The sequence below is a fragment of the Macaca fascicularis genome, chromosome 4 (assembly GCF_037993035.2).
Source record: "Macaca fascicularis isolate 582-1 chromosome 4, T2T-MFA8v1.1".
NCBI classification, from domain to species: domain Eukaryota; kingdom Metazoa; phylum Chordata; class Mammalia; order Primates; family Cercopithecidae; genus Macaca; species Macaca fascicularis.
In genome coordinates, this window is record NC_088378.1 from 5,796,515 (window position 1) to 5,815,522 (window position 19,008).

Consider the following 19,008-nt stretch of genomic DNA (forward strand, 5'->3'; position numbering starts at 1 on the left):
AAGATAATAGTTTGTTTTAGAATAGTTTGATTTTCATTTACAGCCTAATAAAGATTTAAAGAAAAAGTTCTATGATCAGTTAATATTCTACCAACCATATTGCTTCTAAATAGTTGATGACTGTGAAATTATTATTTGCCATAATAATGAAATACTCTAATTTCTGATAATTAGTATCTTTTCTGGGACCTTCTGCCCCATGTCATCTGCTAAATATTCGAATAAGAAAGTCTCTGCATGAGCCATAAAGTTAAAAATGGAAATAACACAGGTGCTATTTTAGTAAGAGTGCTATGACGATAGACTTTGTAACAGGAGAAAGCAAAAAGGAACCACACAAATCCGATCCTCCTGTATGCTTCAGTGCATATCACTGAAGTTCAGTACTTTAGAGAAATTGGTAAGCTGTGATTTGGGGTCACCTCATCTAGAGAGCTATTTATCTTGTACATGATGCAGCCACTTGGCCAGTGACTTATGTCTGGACAAGCTGTGTTGTCTGGCTAAGAGTCACATATCTTTTACATCTGGTCTTTAGGTGGCCAGTCTTATTTGCACAGTGACCCAGAATTCCTAATGAAATATTCTCTGTGTATTGTTTAAAGTACGACAGATTTTTAAACTTTGAAATGTGATCTATTGAAAGAACAGTAAATGGGAAGAGCTATGATAAAACCAATGACATTTATTTGAGTTCAAGTAAGAGGGCTGGGAGGATGAGTAAAATATTGGGACACCACACAGGGCACCAAAGCCAAGAGTAGCAGACAAGCAGAAAGTACTGCTGCACACCTGAGCATGAGGGCAGGAAGAGCCATATGTGCGGAAGAATCACAGGCTTTATGTTGAAGTGTCTGCAGGAAAGCACTAAAGGTGACTGGAGATAACACAGTACTTGAATGATCAACTGACTGATCCATTAGCGGAATATCATTTAATGTACTTGGGTCTTAGATTTCAGTAGGTATTAACCTTTGTAATATGTTTTGAATCTTCATGTGTTTTATTTCTAGAATCCATTTTAATGCATTTTAAAATACAGTCTATAATCGTAGTCATGGAACCTAAATATCACATACAGCAAAACTAGAACATGTAGTTTTATAATTAGGCCTCAGAAACAGAACCTTCACTGAAGAAATACAAATATCACTAGAATTGCTAATATGCACTTTTGTTTCTTGTCCGTGGTTTTCGCACGGAGGCAGCTTGGGTTCTACAATGCCGTAGCCATTCCCTGCTATACAACCCTTACCCAGATCCTCCCTCCCACGGAGCCTCTCCTTAAAGCATGCAGGTATGTACTATGGTTCGAGCTGTAACAATATTGTTTCTAAAATCACTGAGATCTGTATAGGATTTTTTTACTCCACTAGTGTGTTGTGGTCTGTGCATGTGTCTAGGTATCGAGTTGTTGTGCTCAGGGGCTCGGGGCCTCCTTGCCTGGCTTCCCCAGAGGCACGACTTCTCCCCTTTGGTTCAATTCTCCTGAAAGACGAGCCTCAGGCACCTTGGGTGCTCGGGCAGCTTCTTCTGGCCGCACTCTGAAGAGAGGGACAGTGGGAACAGGCTGGGGGCTGGGGCCAGACACAGTCAGGGCCCAGATGACCCAGTGACTGGGAGAGTCTCTGTCTCGGTGTGGGAGATCCTTCCTGCTTTCGTACGCCCACGTTCAGTCTGGGTGGGGTACCAGGTGTTTCTTTCCGAAAGGGCGTGTGTGTGGTTCTTGCAGGACCAGCTTGGTCTCAAGCCTTATGAGAGCTGCATCTGTGCTGAGGGGACCTTGTCCCTGGAGGTCCTCAGGCCTGGGATAGAAAGCCCTTGACCAGGCTGCCTCATTTTGCTAAGTGATACGTGGAGTCGGTCCTGCAAGAGGGGCTCCTGGCTCTCATTACTCGTACAGCCACAATATGTCCCTAAGTAGTACGCTATGTATATGTGAAGTGTCTATTCATATCAAGTCCTTCATACACCAAAAAGGAGGAAGAAGTGTTTTTTTATTATTGTTATTTTGCAGAGGACCCGCCCAATGCTGTTTTTAAAAAAGACAAGGCAGTGGTGTCTATTGAGGATGCCTGAGCAGGAAGAGACTGACGAGATCACACAGTTTGTTGTTTAAATGGAAGAAGGGGACCTTAAATTTTGGATAACAGCTTCGTCTTTAAGTCTTTTTCTCCTTCCAACAAGACATTGAAGCATCGTTATCTCTTCTAGATTCATATTTCTCCCTATTCCTTTCTTATCCTTTTAAAAGAGTGAACTCAGTTAAGAACCTTGGGTATTTTTAAAGATTTTCATTTTACTTTAAAAATTCCCTCTGAGGAAGTCAAAGGGTTATAGCCAGCAGCTGTGCGTGTGGGTCTTTTCACGGCTCTGGGCCATGTTTTAACTACTTAGCTATAGCTCTGCCTGGGGTGGGTTGGAGTGGATGCCCTGTGGGAGGACGGAGGACAGACACTGGCCAGAGAGTTTTACACAAAACCAGAAACTTAATATACTCTTATCTTCTGCTGTTGAAATTTTTTTCTACTTTTTTCAAGGAAAACAAGACCAATAGGCAATATTTAAAAATTTATATATATAAGAAATGGTTTCTCCTTCCTCCCTGCTCCTGTGGAGATAAACGTAGCATCCCACCTTGTTTTGCTGAACCTTAATTGACCTTACTCCCTGGTTAGTTTTTTAAAATCTTACCTTATTACAAAAGCCTGAGTCATAATGGGCAATACGGAGTGTGAGGCCAGATCATTCTTGAGGGAATTAGGTTATAAAAGTTTGTGCAAAATTAAAAAGAAAGTGGAATATCAATGTAAATTCAAAGGTGTTGTTTAAATAAATACTAAGCAATCTTCAGAAGTCCTTTCCTGTCCAGAAATCCTGTGTGTTTTATGCCAGGTACTTGGAAGCCAGGGCATGAGTGCTGACTGCGTGTGCCCAGCACTGAAGGGAGCTATGGAGGTGCCTTCCTTGTGGAACTCTGAGAACATGGTGTCCACTGTGTGGGCAGCTCTGCCTCATTCCTGCTTCAGTATACTTGGCTGGACCACATAACCTCTTAAAGGCCATTTTAATCTTATTAACGCTTAAAAAGTTTATGATGTATCCTCAGTGTTGAAGGAAACATACCAAAATTAGTGTATGGCTTTTTCCAATATATCGGAAGTCTCTAGGGTCTGGAAAAATAATACCTCATGATATGTTACAAAAGTTAAAAGAGCCACACTTTTCAGTTATATTTTAGAGTTTTGTCTGTCTGAATGTGTCTTAGAATGTTTGCTAAAAGAAATTGGAGAGAATTGTAAAACTGTGTCTCATAGGAGTTTTGTATTTCGCAATGCCAAGATTGCCACGTGACTTGACACAGGAATGTGGCCAAGAGTTCTTCCGGGGTAGCCGTGTAGAGGAAGATGGTTTTGCAGTGATTTGGCTAAGAGCTCTGCCGGGGTAACTGTGGGGAGTACGATGATGGTTTTGCAGTGGTTGTGATCACACAGCTAGAGAAGATTACGATGCCTGTGACACTTGAATTACAGACACTGAGAGAGAAAGATTAGAGGACTCGAGAAATGAGACTGCCTTGGGTGAGGACTTACCAGAGCACTAACATGGTTTTACTATAACAAGAAAATTTCAGGTGTAACTTAGGATGACTTTGTACATGTGACACACTGCTCAGAATAAGAGCAAGTGTAAGATGGTGAGGTTTAGGCCTCCTGGGAGACGCTCTGTCGACACTTCTCAGTAGGAAGGTCCCTGTTGTCACCGAGTGTTCCTACTGCTCTGGGACCTCCTCCTTTCCACGATCCTGCATATTCCTCAGTATTAAAACCTAGAGCTCTTTCCCTGTTCAAGTTAATCCTTTCTAAGAAAGGACGTATGCTGAGCCCTAGCATTTCTGCTGCGTTCGCGGTCCAGAGCGGGTGGACCAAGGTGCCCCTGACCCTCTGGCGCCTCTGAATCTCTTTCCTGAGCAGCCATCACAGGAGCCCGCCTGGCCACGTCATGCTGGTAACCATGTCGGAGGGCCCCACACAATGCTGTTGTGCAGGGCTATGCCACAGGACTATTTGGTTAGTTTTCAAGACAAAGTCCAGAAATCCTTTATTCAGCTTCCCCTGAAACTGCATCTTTTATCCCTAGGGATAATCTCAATCAGTGGGAGAAGGTGATTCGAGGGGAGGAGACTGCAACCTGGATTTCATCCCCGTCCGTGGCTCAGAAGGCAGCTGCATCTGAAGATTGAGCACTGGTCACCCCGACACGCTGTCCCACCTACAGATCCTCATCTTGCTTCTTTGACATTTTTTTCCTTTTTTGGGGGGTGGGGGTGAGGGGAATCTATACCTGGTAACTGGGTGCAAACCTCTTCAGGAAGGTAACATCAAGTAAATAAGTCAAGCAGAGGACTTCCTGCCAGTCTCTTCTGTGGGGCATCGTAGACACTGAGTAACCAGGACCACCCCCGTGTTCAGAAATCAGCTGGCCAAGTGACTCCATTTGACTTGCAAACCAGCCTTTTCTAATAGGCTAATATTGCTGAGGCCTTAAAGGAAATGGACAAAAATTCTTCAGAAGGGGTACTTTTCCATTGTATCTTTCTAATAAGGGTTTAACATGGTACTATTATGGTATTGTACTTGGGCTTTCACATCAATGTTGCTTTGATGTTGTTGGTTATAAATAGGAATTTTTACACATTACTATTGTGAATGGTGAATGTTCATGTACGACCTACTTGTAATTAACTTGAGTTGTAGTCCACAGCCTCAGGACAAATGTCATTGAGGTTACAGGGTAAGAAATGATGGCAAAACGTCAGACTCTTATTTCAGAGCTTCATGAATTTAGTTAGACTAAACATAACTCTTTAAGTTAAAACTAAAGGGCTGAGATGAATAAATTTAACACTGAAACAAATAGATTTCCTGTCCTTTTGAGAAGAGATGAGGTATACCTTACAATAAATCTCAGAACTTCAAGTAGCAGTTCAAAAGATGTCAGTTTTTAAAATTGTTTTTGTTGTCGTCTTGGCAGTTTTACTGAACCCTTTGCATAAAGAACAAAATAAAAGCAAGGCATCATAATTTTTTGAATGGACAAGTCTTATGGACATAAAGGGTGCATTTTTCATAATGATTCCTTCATAGTTTCACTTTGTGTCATTGCAGAATTTTAGACTCTCATTCACAACGAAAGATTAATTCTAAACATTGTTTAATTAAAGTACCATACATTTCTCTTTTAAACATCAAACCATAAAATGTGTCCTTTGTAATTTTACTCTGACCTGCTGCAGTCACCTCTCATTTATCTCTTTCCACATGCTGCACGGTCATATTTCATGAGCTTTCTGTCCATAGCACAGAAACAGAAGCAGAAAGCAGTACAGTCATGTTGGACCTTCTTTCTGTTCTCTTTACTCGTCTCACAGATCAAATCACTCCATAGAAGTCTGTGGATTTCGATGGTTTCTTCTATACAGCTTTTTGGTTGACTAGTATTACTATACAATGTAAGTGTTTTAAAAAATACAAAAGTAATACTCTGCCCCTCTTCCTACAAAGATTATAAAGCAGTCACTTCTGGTGCATATTAATACTTTAAAGATTTTCAGCACAATGGCACAGTAATCTCCAAACCTGAATTAGACAGAGACTCACTCAGGAAGTGACAGGCCAATCATAACAACATATTCACGTTTCATGTGGCAGGAAACTGGAATGTCAGTTTGAATAAAATGCAAAAATATGCTTCTACATATTTACTACCATAGGCATTTTGTTCATATGAGCCTGGTTTGTGCCAAATTAAATCAGAGGCTTCTACAACATGGTTTATTTATGTTGTGGCAGAGTTGGCTCTACATAAGCACTGTTCTTATTTTAAAATTAACACTATGTGTTCAGTTTTCTTGTGGGCTTCTGAAAGTTGCCATCTTCCCTACGTGGAGCTCCATTTGCTATTTTCATTATGCGCTATGAGGTAAAATGTAGTAATGAAAGAGATAGAAATACCACTGTGGCTAGATATATATACACACACATATATATATGGATGGATGTAATATATGTAGAACACACACATAGATGTATATAGGATGCACACTCATGTATGTAAACATACATATACATATGTGTATATATGATACATACACATACACACACGCACGAGAGACAGAAGGAAAGAGGAAGAGAGAAGCAAACATGTAGGAAAAAATATAAATCAACCCCATTCTCCCATTCGTTAAGAGCAATGATTTTTCTTGACGGAAAATGCATATTACTTGACAGTTGACAAGAAAGTGTCATTTTTGTGTTAGTGTATTCATATAACTGCATTTGAACAAGATACATATTTTTCTGCATACAAATTTATGAAGCTGGATTCTACCAAATACAACTTTAGTCACAAAAGTTAATTTAGTTATCTAATTTAACTTGGAGACTGAATTTCAGGAAGGGATATAAATTATTTAAGATTATTGTTTAATTACAAGAATTTTAAAAGAATGTATGAATTCTGTTTTTTAATATGGAAAATATGGCGGTAGGAATCTCATGGCTACATTTACATTTTTAGGTTATTACAGAAAATTCTCTTAATTTATTATGGTCAAGTGTATTATGTAATCTCTATTTAGAACAGTTTCCCAAAGGAATGTGATTGGATTTACTGGTTGGTTAATTTCTTGTGAAATATTGTCATAATAGAAGCACAGCATGAACAAAAGACTGTATTCTGATGTAAACTGTCAATATTGCTTTTACCATGTGTCAGATTTACTTAGTAATCACAGATTTACCTAAAATAAAAGGACTCGGGATGCAGTGATATTTAGTTAATAATTTGTTTTGGAAAACATGCAGTTAGGAGTATTTTTGTATTTTGTCAGATGTTTAGGAGACAGACTTTTGAGTTCTGTTTCTTGTCCTTTTCCCAGATCTTTTCTTAAAAGAACAATGTGACACCAGAAGCCAAGAGATGGTTTTTACTAACAACAGCTTTGATGAGTTCCTATTAAGGTCGTATTGTGTATTGTGCCAAATTTTCCACCCAGTATAAATTTAGTAACCAGCTACGAGCATATGTAGGATATTCAATTTGCAGACACTTATATTGGTTATGTTGGTTTATAATAGACAAGTTTTATGGTCATATGCAATTATTCCATTATCTTTTTGGACACGGTGAATGTGTTTTTTAGCGGAAAATGTCCTTGGAAACATAAATGCCTGCCAATACCATGAAATATTGAATTCAGGCAATGTGAATTAATTAATTAGAAAAGGGTCAAAGGAAATACAATGGATGTGGAAACTAATTCTAAAAAATAGCTGTATTAATAGGGCAAAGCCTCTGGTCCATTTCCCAGCTGTACTTCTCTCTAAGAGGTGTATGAAAAACCCATCTTGCAAAAGAGACCAAAATATTAGACACAATCGTTCCCATTCCTGACTCTTCAATGGAAAAGGAAGGTACAGATATTTACAGTGGTGCCCCAGGTGACTCGTTCTCCATACAACAAAAACAACTAATTGGAAACTACATTTGTTCAATATAGGTTTCCTCTTTTTTGGCATGCTTTTTAGATTTTTTTCATTTTGTAAAATCTCAGTTAATTTTTCTTTATTGGTATGTTTGTGTATACGAGACATGTTTGTACAGGATATAAATAGATGCATCAATCCTTAGATACCTGGGTTTTTTAATAGGTTTAGGTTTGGGTATTGTGTTTCTTGTCTTTTAACTCAAAATTAAGGTTTGAGCTTTAATAGGACTAAATTATTCACCTGCCTTGGCCTGTGCCTTTATTTTAAATACTGCAATTTTAATTCTTCATTCATGTATTTATTATTTTGCTTTTCTTGCTTAACTATAATTGAAAATATTTACAGGAACTCACAGTTCATTTTATCAAGTTGAATGAATAGGATCATCCTCTCCTCATCAGATTTCTGTCCTTTATTTGACTTCATTGACATATACCTTGGTGACTATAACCAGCGAACTGTTCAGATTCAGTCTTTTCGGCAAGAACTTCAGAGAACTGTGACATTGGTTATGATATGATTTTTTGGGGGTTTCAGGTACCTAAGCATGATTTTTAAAATCACTTCTGTCTTTACATATTTCAAACATATGTTTGCTTTTGACACTTTGCAGATTTTATTTAGGATTTAATTCTTTAAAGACTGTATTTATTTAGTCACTATAATGAATCTCTTCTATTGCAAGTATTGAGCTGATTTTTAAATGATGTAAAATGTAGATCAGCCAAGTATGTCATCCATTAGAGTTTCCCCATGCTTTCAGCGCATGGCCGTGAGATCTTGACGTGTGCATCAGTATTTAGCCAATACATATTTTGCTGGCTTCTTTAACCATTTATATTGTTTAAATTAGTAATATCCAATGCAGTGCACACTTTTTTGTCTTTTTTCCAACGGAATATTTTGGTTGTCTGAAACATTGGATGCATTTTATATGATAAAAATAGCAAGAAAAATTTAAAAAGTGTCAGCGGTGTGCTGGTTCTAAATTAAGAAGATAGAACAAAGAGAAAGACATTAATGTTACCCAAGAAATACATTTAACATCCAAAGAAGCAATGCTGTCCTCACTTGGTGTTTCTCTTCTCAACCCAGCAATGGAGAGCAGGGCTTGCGAAGCCATACAGAGCCCACCTGCCCTTTCCTGCAACTGGGAGAAAACTAATCAATGGCACGCAGAGCCAGGTGTGGCCCTGTGAGGCAAAGGATAATGTCACCTCAGGACCAAGGTGGAAACTTACAGCTGAATCCAGGGCTTACTAAGTAGGGAAGTCAATTTACACATTTCAGTTTTCCTCTGATGTCTCTGAGGTACTGTGTATTTGCAGAAGTTTAAGTAGAAGGGTTTTGTTTCTATTGTAAGTTAAGCTCTAAAAGTGTATTATCTAACCCTCTAGCCCAACTGAAATATTATATCATGGGCGTTACAGCCTTTGTCTTTTTCTTTATTCACCTTAATACCCAGTCCTATGCTGTATCTCCAATAGCCTATATAAATGACATATAGGAATATTATTTTCCATATGATCTGTCGTATGGTGTATATGCTATGTGTTCATTTCATGTGCAAGTTGAGAGTGTAATAGATTTACCCAGAGAAGGTGTTTCTATACAATGCCCCTACCTATTTGAAATTACATGCTTGCCCAACACACTGTGAAATAGTTACCAAAATTTGTACAAATGCAGCATCTTCATTCTTCCTGAGAAGACAAGATGGCTTTCTTTACATGAATATATGAACAAAAGAGATCCTAGATCCATATGTAGCTAAGGCATCTGAGAGTTTGCTGTTGATAATCTTGCTGACCAAAAACTACTGGAGAGTAATACAGGTTATATGCTGTCAAAATTACAATGCTCATAAAGAACTGACTTGTAGAGTCAATGAACCTGTGTCCAGAATTTTAATAGGCTCTCTATTGGAAGGAGAAAGAATTTCAAGTTAATGGCATCTAACTTTATCATAGTTGATAAGTTAGTAAATTTTAAAAAATGATTTTATATGTATGACAAAAATCTTTGTAAAATGCGCAAGTGCAATAATTTAAAGAGGTCTTAACTTTGCATTTATAAATTATAAATATTGTACATGTGTGTAATTTTTTCATGTATTCATTTGCAGTCTTTGTATTTAAAAAACACTGTTATGTTTGTATAATAGAACAGTAATCATTTATTATAATCTAGGCAAGTTGTAAATAAATTCATAATTCAAACAGCCAGTATATATGCATATATGAGTGTTATATTACAAAATCTTTGTTTTACTTACATGGTTAAAGCAGCAAGAATTCTTTTGTTGATATGTAATTATACCCATAAAATATATATATATGTATGATACATGAAATATATTTAGAAATGTTCATAATTTTAATGGATATCATTTGGTGTGAATAATTGAATACAGAGTTTTTAAAATATCTTTCACGTATATCACTTGCTCTCATTTGTGGGGAAGATAATAGACATTTCACAAAAGGTCATTTGAAAACACTCTAGGCCTTGTTTGCCTAGAAAACACCAAGTTTACATTGAATTAACGTGTTTTGTTTGCTTCACCTATTTTCTACCAGACAGCACAAGACAATATAAAATGCTAAATGTTATGATTTACTAACTCGGAGTCCATTCTGTAATTTTAAAGATTCAGATAGTGTGTAGGGAGCCCGTGGTGCTGCAGTGATGGCTTCAGGTTACTGAGCCAGCAGCCCTGAGTGCCAACCCACAGGCTCCCCCGGGAGCTTTCCTGGCCCTCAGAGTCTTTGCGTCAACAACGCAAATGCACACTCACTAAAAGCACACCCTCCTGAAAAGAGAAGTGCTGGGCAAAACGCAGTCATGCGTGTGTGTTTATGTGTACGTGTTGGGATTCTTTCTCCTATAGGAAAACACATTCAGGCCTAAAACTTCACATACTGTGTACACAGTGATAAGTATACCCATGATCTTTAAAACTCTAGGTAAAGAAATTATGTTTTCATTTTGACTATCTCTGCTTGCCATCAAATGAGTAGGCAAATGATAAATATGTAAGACCAAAAAGTTAAATTTTATTCCCTGATCCTCCCTAACCTTAAACATATTAGAGCTAAATGTGAGAGGCTTAAACATATGAGTGTCCATAGCCTTGTGAATTAGAAGGAAAAGGAATTCTTCTCCAATACCAAACTCTTACTAATGGAATGCCCTACGGATGCATAGCACTATACATATAGTAGACAGGATTTTTGTTAAATATTCATTTCCTGTGAAAAAAAAAATGCTGAGCTAAAAATAAATTTCATGAGCTAATATATCCATAAAGTTATTTAGTAATTCAAGTTGCAGATGGGCACTCTGTAAAGCTGATCTGAATTTGAATCCTCGTCTTAACTGTGCATACCTTTGATTTTTCCATCAACTGTAATGCAACAGTATTGAGAGTAAAATTTCTCCATCACATATATTTCCTAATGCAAGAAGAATCCTCAAAAGCAACACTTATCAAACAAACATCTATTCAACAAGCATTTTATTAGGCACCTAGTTTGTGGAAGGAAAGAATGGAAGGAGAAGAGATTAGAAGGAGAGGACGGGATGTCATGTTTCTGTAGGGTTGGCCCTCACACCTTCATCTTGCCAAAGACAAAGTCACTTAGCCATGGATTCCTGTGCACTTGTGCCTTTCTGTAAGGACTCTTTTCATGATCATAGTTACTGCAGTCTGGATGGGAAAGCACGCATTTAAAGACCTGAAGATCTCAGATATTTAATTACAATTTTTAATTTCAAAAACCCGCAATTGATTCAATTCTCATAAGGGGAAACTGAGCTTGATGAGACAGAAACCAGACAGAAGCATGCCCCTGCATGTCTACAGCTTTTTCCTCTCCCACACCCTTCGCCCACTATCAGAAATAAAAAAACGCCTTCCACTGCAGATCTAGACGTTTCCTCGACAGTGAAGAGCAAATCAGCAAATTCTTCTAGTGACTAGAAGAATCAAATCAGGAATTTATTTGAAATATCAACTTCAAAATTCTTAGCTGGTAGTTGTATATATTCAGATAATGTCTAGCTTTTTTGATGTCTATGTCACTAATTAGAACTCCTGCTCAAAAGGATGACCTTAGAGCGTGGTAAGTCGTCATTAAAAAGAAAACAGATTCAAACATTTTAACATACAGAATGACTAAGGTATACAAACATATTCATATGCATTAAGAAAACGTTTACCTGCTTTACTTTGCATCACCTAAAAAAGCAAAGTGTCAGACCACCCTGTTTCCTAAGTCTTCTGCATAACAGGCTTATGCCTGTGAAATCAGGAATGTTAGGGATTGGACTGAGAGGTCATGGGTACAATCTCCCATCAGCCAATGCAAAATCCCTTACTTGCCATTTCTGATAGATACTCATTCAACAAACCACACCTGAGTTGGAAAGCATTCTACCGTGAGGCAAAACAGACCACTGGTTGACAGCTGCAGTTGCCAGGAAGTTCTATCCAAAGTTGGACTGAATCCTGTTGCTTTATGATCTTTGTTCCAACATGCTAGTTCTGAGCTTGCAGCCACACGGAGAAGTCCACTTCCTTTGCACCTGACAATCTTCCAGTTAATTGCAGAAGGCTATCATGCCTCCTCATGCTGAACCTCATCTTTTTTAATTGCTTTAAAATAGAAGTTGGCTAAGGCGCCTGCAGTATTCTTGACATTCTCCCTTGAGAAAAGTGCCAGCAGCCTGCCACTGGGCCCTTCCTTACGACAGAATAGCACATTGCGGAAGTGCCTCACCTGGCACTCAGGTGACCTCCTACCTGCCATGGCCTGTGGCTCAGTCCTGGGGAAGTCACACCATTCATTGAGCATCCCATGTCCTTTAGAGAATGTCACATACAATTCTCTCTACTGGGGTGACTTTACTCTGATTTCTGTTGGTTCAATTCATTCTTGAAAACATAAATTTGGGAATCTCCTCGAGAGCCTGTTTCTGCCGGTCAGTGATGTGTCCCCAGAATGTACTCCCTTGACCCCCCTTCATGATGAAATGGGGCTGTGATGTGCACCCTGCCCAGGCGGAAATAATAGAGGTTAACATCTATTCAGCACTTACTATTTGCAGGCACTCTTGCATCCTACTCATCCAAACTCAATCTCACAACAATTCTGTGAATTACGTGTAAGAGGGCCCCTCTTTTAAAAATCAGAAAAATGAAATGCAGAGCGGTTCAGTAGCTGGTAAATGAGGATGTAGGGGTACGTACCTGAGCCCACCGAGGCTCTGAGACTCCATCTGTAAGCTCTGTGATGTCCTGAAATGCTCCTTGCTTCAGTGCCTGTTGGTAAACATTGCATCTTGACTAAAGTAAGGCACATAAAACATTCAAGTTATCAGTCAAGATCCTTGTCCCAAAGCATCGAGTTCTTCATGAGCAATGCTCCTTCCTCTTCACTCCTTGCCTGGATGGGTGCAAGAGTAGGAAGTCTGAGAAAGAAGCAAACAGCATTCCACTTTTCTTTCTCAAAATATAACTTGGAAATTCACAGTAGATGAAGTATTGGGAGAAGTTTTCGTATTTACAAGCTAACCATCTGGCTTAAACAAGATGTTTTCAGGAGCCCCCAGCAATGAGGGTTGCCTGAACTGAGGAAGGAAGGAATGTGAGGAAGAAGGCAATTCACAACAGGCTGCCTCCAAAAAGAGGTCCAGCCCTGCTCTCCGCCAGGTGGGAACCGTGGGGATAGAAAGTCAGGGCAGAAAACCCCCAGAGCAGGTGCGTAGACTCTAACCCAGAGGCTCCTTGTGCCTGATTTTGTTCTAGAGCTCAGAGCCTGTGGTACATCCCAAAGTTCCATGAACAGTCCTACATGGCAGGGGACAGAAATGACCAAGAGCAGAGGTGACCAGGTGCACCAAGTCTGACGGTCAGCTCTGTGCAGGCAGTGGCCCCAAAGGGAATCAGCTCATGGTTATGACATGGGGTCCAGTTCTTCATGGCCACAATGCCATGGGTTTGAGGTCCAATGGGGTCATGCTGCCTCAGTGAACACTGGCCCAGATAAGCATAGGCTGACACAGAGTACATCAGTGAGGACAGGTGGCAGAGGCCAGAGCCAGCAAGGGCCTTGCAATGGCAGTCATGTGGGCAGCACAGCAAGGCAAGGACCCTTAACTTACTCCTGCTCCAGAGTCCACATTCAACCTCCGACTTCCCCAAACTCACACCTAAAACTCAGGCGGGAGAAGAATGTGGGAAAAGGCTTTTAAATGATTTAAAAACCTAAATGAATTCGAGAAGAAGTGAGTTTAGAGAATTTTCCTGAACATGATGACTGTATTAAGTTTCTTGCATTAGATAAATTAGGAATTCAAATCAAATTAAACAGAAATTAGGAATTCAAGGCAAATTCAATAGTTCTAGAAGAGTAGTTATTTTTTTTTTTTTTTTACTTGCATTTGAGACTGGTGAATTCTATATTTGCTATACAGGTGTAGCCAATTCTGCCTCTCCCATTCTTGGTTCTAGTAGCTTAGAGATTTCTTTAACTTGAAGCTGGTGCCTGGTGACTATGCAATGGGAATGACACAGAATTTACTGTAGAGTTAATATGTAAGTACATGCATTACAGTATTGAGTCACAGCAAGGTGCTATTCGTGTATTATCAGTGGCTAATTTTTCCACAGTAAAGGAATTGCTAAATTTTTTTTGTAAGAATTGCTTTTCCTTCAGAAGAAAAGTGCTACACCTATCCAATGATTCAACAGCCTAGTAACTTGGCATTAGTTTGTTTTCACACTGCTAATAAAGCCATACCCAAGACTGAGTAATTTATACAGGAAAAAGGTTTAATGGACTCACAGTTCCACATGCCTGAGAAGGCCTCATAATCATGGCAGAAGGCAAGGAGGAGCAAGTCATGTCTTACATGGATGGTAACATGCAAAGAGAGAGCTTGTCCAGGGAACTCCCGTTTTTAAAACCATCAGATCTTGTGAGACTCATTCACTATCACTAGAACAGCACAGGAAACACCCGCCCTTATAATGCAATCACCTCCCACTGGGTTCCTCCCATGACACATGGGAATTGTGAGAATTACAATTCAAGATGAGATTTGTATGGGGACACAACTAAACCATATCAACCTTCATGGTCCATTTGAATCTAACCAGGTGTATTAGCTTTCTCTTATTCTCTCTCTCTATATATATATATACACACACACACACATATATTATATATATGTATATATAACATACATATTATGTGTGTGTGTGTGTATATATAGTCTGGGATCTCTGGAGACAGAGAGAGAGAGAGAAAGAGAGTGAGATGTATTATAAAGAATTGGCTCACACAATCACAGAGGCTGAGGAGTCTCATGATCTGCCATCCATGAACTGGAGCCCCAGGAAAGCTGCTGGGAGAAGTTCTAATCTGAGTCCAAAGGCCTAAGAGTCAGAGAACCAACAGTGTGAGTTCCAGTCCAAAAGCCAGAAAGGAGTGATGTCTGAGCTGTAGCAGAGAGCAGATTGTCTCCTGTTCCTCCTTTTGTTCTATTAAGGGCTACCAACAGACTGACTGGGGCCAGCACATGGGATGGCAACCTGCTTTACTCGTTCTACCTGTTAGGGTCTGAGTGTTTGTGACCCCTTTGAAAAAGATTCATGTGCTGAACTATCATCCCCAATGCAATAGTATTTGGAGGAGAAGCATTAGGATGGTAATTATGTCATGATAATAGAGCTCATAAGACCAGGCCAGAGAACTAGCTCACTCTATTTCTGTCATGTGAGGATACAGGGAGAGGTCAGATGTCTGCAGTCCAGAAGTGGACCCTCCCTGGCACTGGACCATGATGGCATGGTGGTATCCTGACCTCTGGCTTCCAGCCCATGGAGCCGTGAGAAATGTATTTCTGTAATTGATGAAACACACTGTTTATGGTATTTTTGTTACAGCAGTCTGAGCTGATAAAGACATTACTCATTCAAACAATAATCTCATCCAGAGGCACCCTCACAGGCACACCCAGAATAATATTTAACCAAATATCTGGGCACCCTGTAGTCCAGTCAACTTGATGTGTGAAATTCACCACCACACCAGGGATGCTGCTCTCTTCTGCCAGGATACTTACTGTTATCTGTAAAATAATTTTCAATTCACAAAGTCTTCCTTGGACACATGGTCTTTAATAATGATGTCTGTTTTGTCTTTGGGTTTTTTGTTTTTTTTTTCTTGCTTCTTTTGCATTCCTCCAATGTGTTTAGCAGAAACTCAGCTGCCCAATTTTCTTGCTTCATAGGACGTGGCATTTTGTGCTGCAGCTCTGCCTGTGGGCCAGTTGCCTTGTCTTTTGTCTGCCTATAATTTCCTCAGCTGTAGGGAATACATAACAAGCCTCACTGTATCCCAGACACCAGGCATCCAGCCGTGCACAACAGGAATTAAAAACTCTGCTGTCAAAGATTGTGTGTTCTTGAGTAGAATGACAGATGATGAACATGCAATAATTATGTAAAGTGTCAGGTGATGGCAACAGCAATGAAAAAAAATAGGGCAAGGGAAGGGACAGAGGCTGATGGACAGTGGTAGATACCTCTGATGGATGAGATGGCATTTTAGCAGAAACCGCCCAAGTGATCGTGAGGTCTGCAACTACTTCTTAGCTATGACAACAATGCTACAAGTAACAAAAGAAAAAATAAGACAGAGTTCACTAAAATTAAAATCCTTTGTGAGTTAAAGGAACCCATCAAAAAGTAAAAAGCCAACTCATAGACAGGGAGGAAATATCTGCAAATTCTGTATGTGATAAAGGACTCATATCCAAAATATATACAGAGCTCTCACAGACATATAACCCCATTAAAAAAAATGGACAAAGGGTTTGAATAGACCTTTCTCCAAAGAAGATACATAAATGGCCAGTAAGTTCATGAAAAGGTGTTCAACATCATTAGTTATTGGAAAAATGCAAATCAAAACCACAGTGACATACCACTTCACACCCACTGGGATGGGTAAAATAAACAAGATAGACAATAACAAATGTTAGTGAGGAAGTGAAGTAATTACAACCCTTATACATCATGGGGTTGCAAAATGATGCAGTCACTTTGGAAAACAGTCTTTAAGCTTTCCATAAAATGTTAAAAATCGAGTTTTCACATAACCCAGCTATTCCACTCCTGGGAATATACCGAAGATAAATAAAAACATATGTTCACACGGCCACACCAAAACATTACTCATGTAAAAAATGGAAAGAATCTAAGTGACCATCAGCTGAGTAAATAGACAAAAGTGGCCTAGCCATACAGTGGAATACGATTTATAAAAAACTGAATAATGGATACATGCCACGACATGGATGAATGTTGAAAACATTCTGTTCAGTGAAAGACGCCAGTCACGAAAGACCACATTTATGTAAAATGTCCAGAATAGGCAAATTCATAGAGACACACAAGTAGATGAATGGTTCCCAGGGCTGGGGCTGGGGGTGACTGCGCATGTGGAGGGGTTTTTTCTGGGGTGATGAGAATGTCCTAAAATTAGATAGTGGTGATGGCTACAAATCTCTATGAATGGATCAGAAACCACAAATTATACACTTTTAAAAGGGTGAATTTTATGATATGTTGAATACATTCTCAACAAATCTATGAAGAAGAAGGACTGTGATTGTTTATATTACATTAAGAAAAGAAAATCCATGTCTATCACAATGTTCAAAATAAAAAGAAGGAATAAATTCATTAGGTGGTTTTAGAGGTGACTGCTACACCAATTCCTTACTTCAAAAGCAGTAATTATAGAATAAAATATTCCCCAATTTAGGAGATTACGTACCAGATTGATGAGGAAAAGCTGTTTTTCAGAATGACATTATGACATCTCAACAATAGGGAAGAAATGATAGCCATCAATGTGGAAGAAATGGACATTTACGAACTCCCTTGACTTAAGGATTCAGGCAAGGAGCATGAACAGAGGTGGCAGGTGCTCAGGGATCTGGGGAGTTGCATGAGTCATGTGTCACCCTGCAGCATCCCTGCTAATTGCAAAGGGGAAAGCTTACTGTACCTGTAATAGGACATGGTGGCCACCTACCCCCTCAGGGGTGAGCTGATTTAATTTTGCATCACTGATAGTGTTATCAGTGTCAGGTGTCCAGGTTCTTGCCTTCTTGAACAAAGAATTGATCAAAACGCACAAACAAAGCAAGGAAAGAATGAGGCAACAAAAGTAGAGATTTATTGAAAATGATAGGACACTCCACAAGGTGGGATTGGGCCTGAGCACAGGGGCTCAGGATCCCTGTTACAGAATTTTTTGGGGCACTTCCTAGAGGTTTCCATTGGTTACCTGGTATACACCTTATATAAATGAAGAGGATGAAGTAAAGTTACAAAGTCATTTATTTGGTGTACCCCCTATGGAGAGGGTATTTCCCGTCACAGTTAACGGGGGGGTGAACTGGCCTTATGTTCCCTGCCTCTATACCCCATTCTCCTGCCTCAACAGTGGGAATCACAGATCATCACCCATGAAGTGTTAGCAAACTATTCAACTTAATTATAACTATTTAAACCTCAGACCAAACTTCAATTTTATTGATTTAGAATCAACCATTATAATTTCAACCACAGCACAGAAAGAAATAATCAGACAAATCCCAAAAGTAGAGAGGGTATAAGACAACCAGCCTGGTCTTTTTAAAATGTCAATATAATTTTTTTTAAGAGTGACTGTTTTAGGTGAAAAGAGCAGGACTCTGTGACTATCGTGAAAACCAGTGCATCATGCAATGTAGATGGCTGGATTGTATGTATATAAAAAAGTTGTTAAAAAGGGGATAGACTGGATAAAGAAAATGTGGCACATATACTTTGTGGAATACTACACAGCCGTGAAAAAGAGTGAAGTCATGTCCTTTGCAGGGACATGGTTGAAGCTGGAAACTATTGTTCTCAGCAAACTAACACAGGAACAGAAAACCAAACACTGCATGTTCCCACTCATAAGTGGGAGTTGAACAATGCGAACACATGGACACAGGGAGGGGAACATCACACACTGGGGCCTGTTGGGGATTAGGGGGAAAGGGGAGGGAGAGATTTAGGACAAATACCTAATGCATGCAGGGCTGAAAGCCTGGATGACGGGCTGATGGGTGCAGCAAACCACCATGGCACATGTATATCTATGTAACAAACCTGCATGTTCTGCACGTGTATCCCAGAACTTAAAGTAAAATTTAAATAAATAAATAAATAAATAAAAGGGAGTAATAACCAAATATATGGATTCTTATTTGAAAACACAGCTATAGAAGAAATGTTGTGGAAAAGTGGAAAATGTGAATATTTGCTAGGTGTCTGCAGACAGGAAGTCACGACTTGATTTTCTTAAGTAACCATAATCTGTGGTTTTAAAAGAGAATGTCTTTCTTTTAGTAG

General features: G+C 39.2%; 1 protein-coding gene across 8 annotated transcripts in view; it reads left to right on the forward strand.

Moving 5' to 3' along the window:
* Nucleotides 1–9,978, forward strand: part of PDE10A (phosphodiesterase 10A) — a 676,118-nt gene extending 666,140 nt beyond the window's left edge. For 7 of the 8 annotated variants that reach the window (XM_074036771.1, XM_015448495.4, XM_015448494.4 and 4 more), the window contains 2 exons: nt 1,209–1,297; nt 4,141–9,978. In XM_074036771.1, the coding sequence (XP_073892872.1) occupies nt 1,209–1,297; nt 4,141–4,243 (192 nt within the window). In that variant the 3' untranslated portion in view covers nt 4,244–9,978. The remainder of the gene's footprint in view (nt 1–1,208; nt 1,298–4,140) is intronic. The other variant, XM_045390391.3, reaches the window with a different exon arrangement.
* Nucleotides 9,979–19,008: the final 9,030 nt, after the last annotated feature.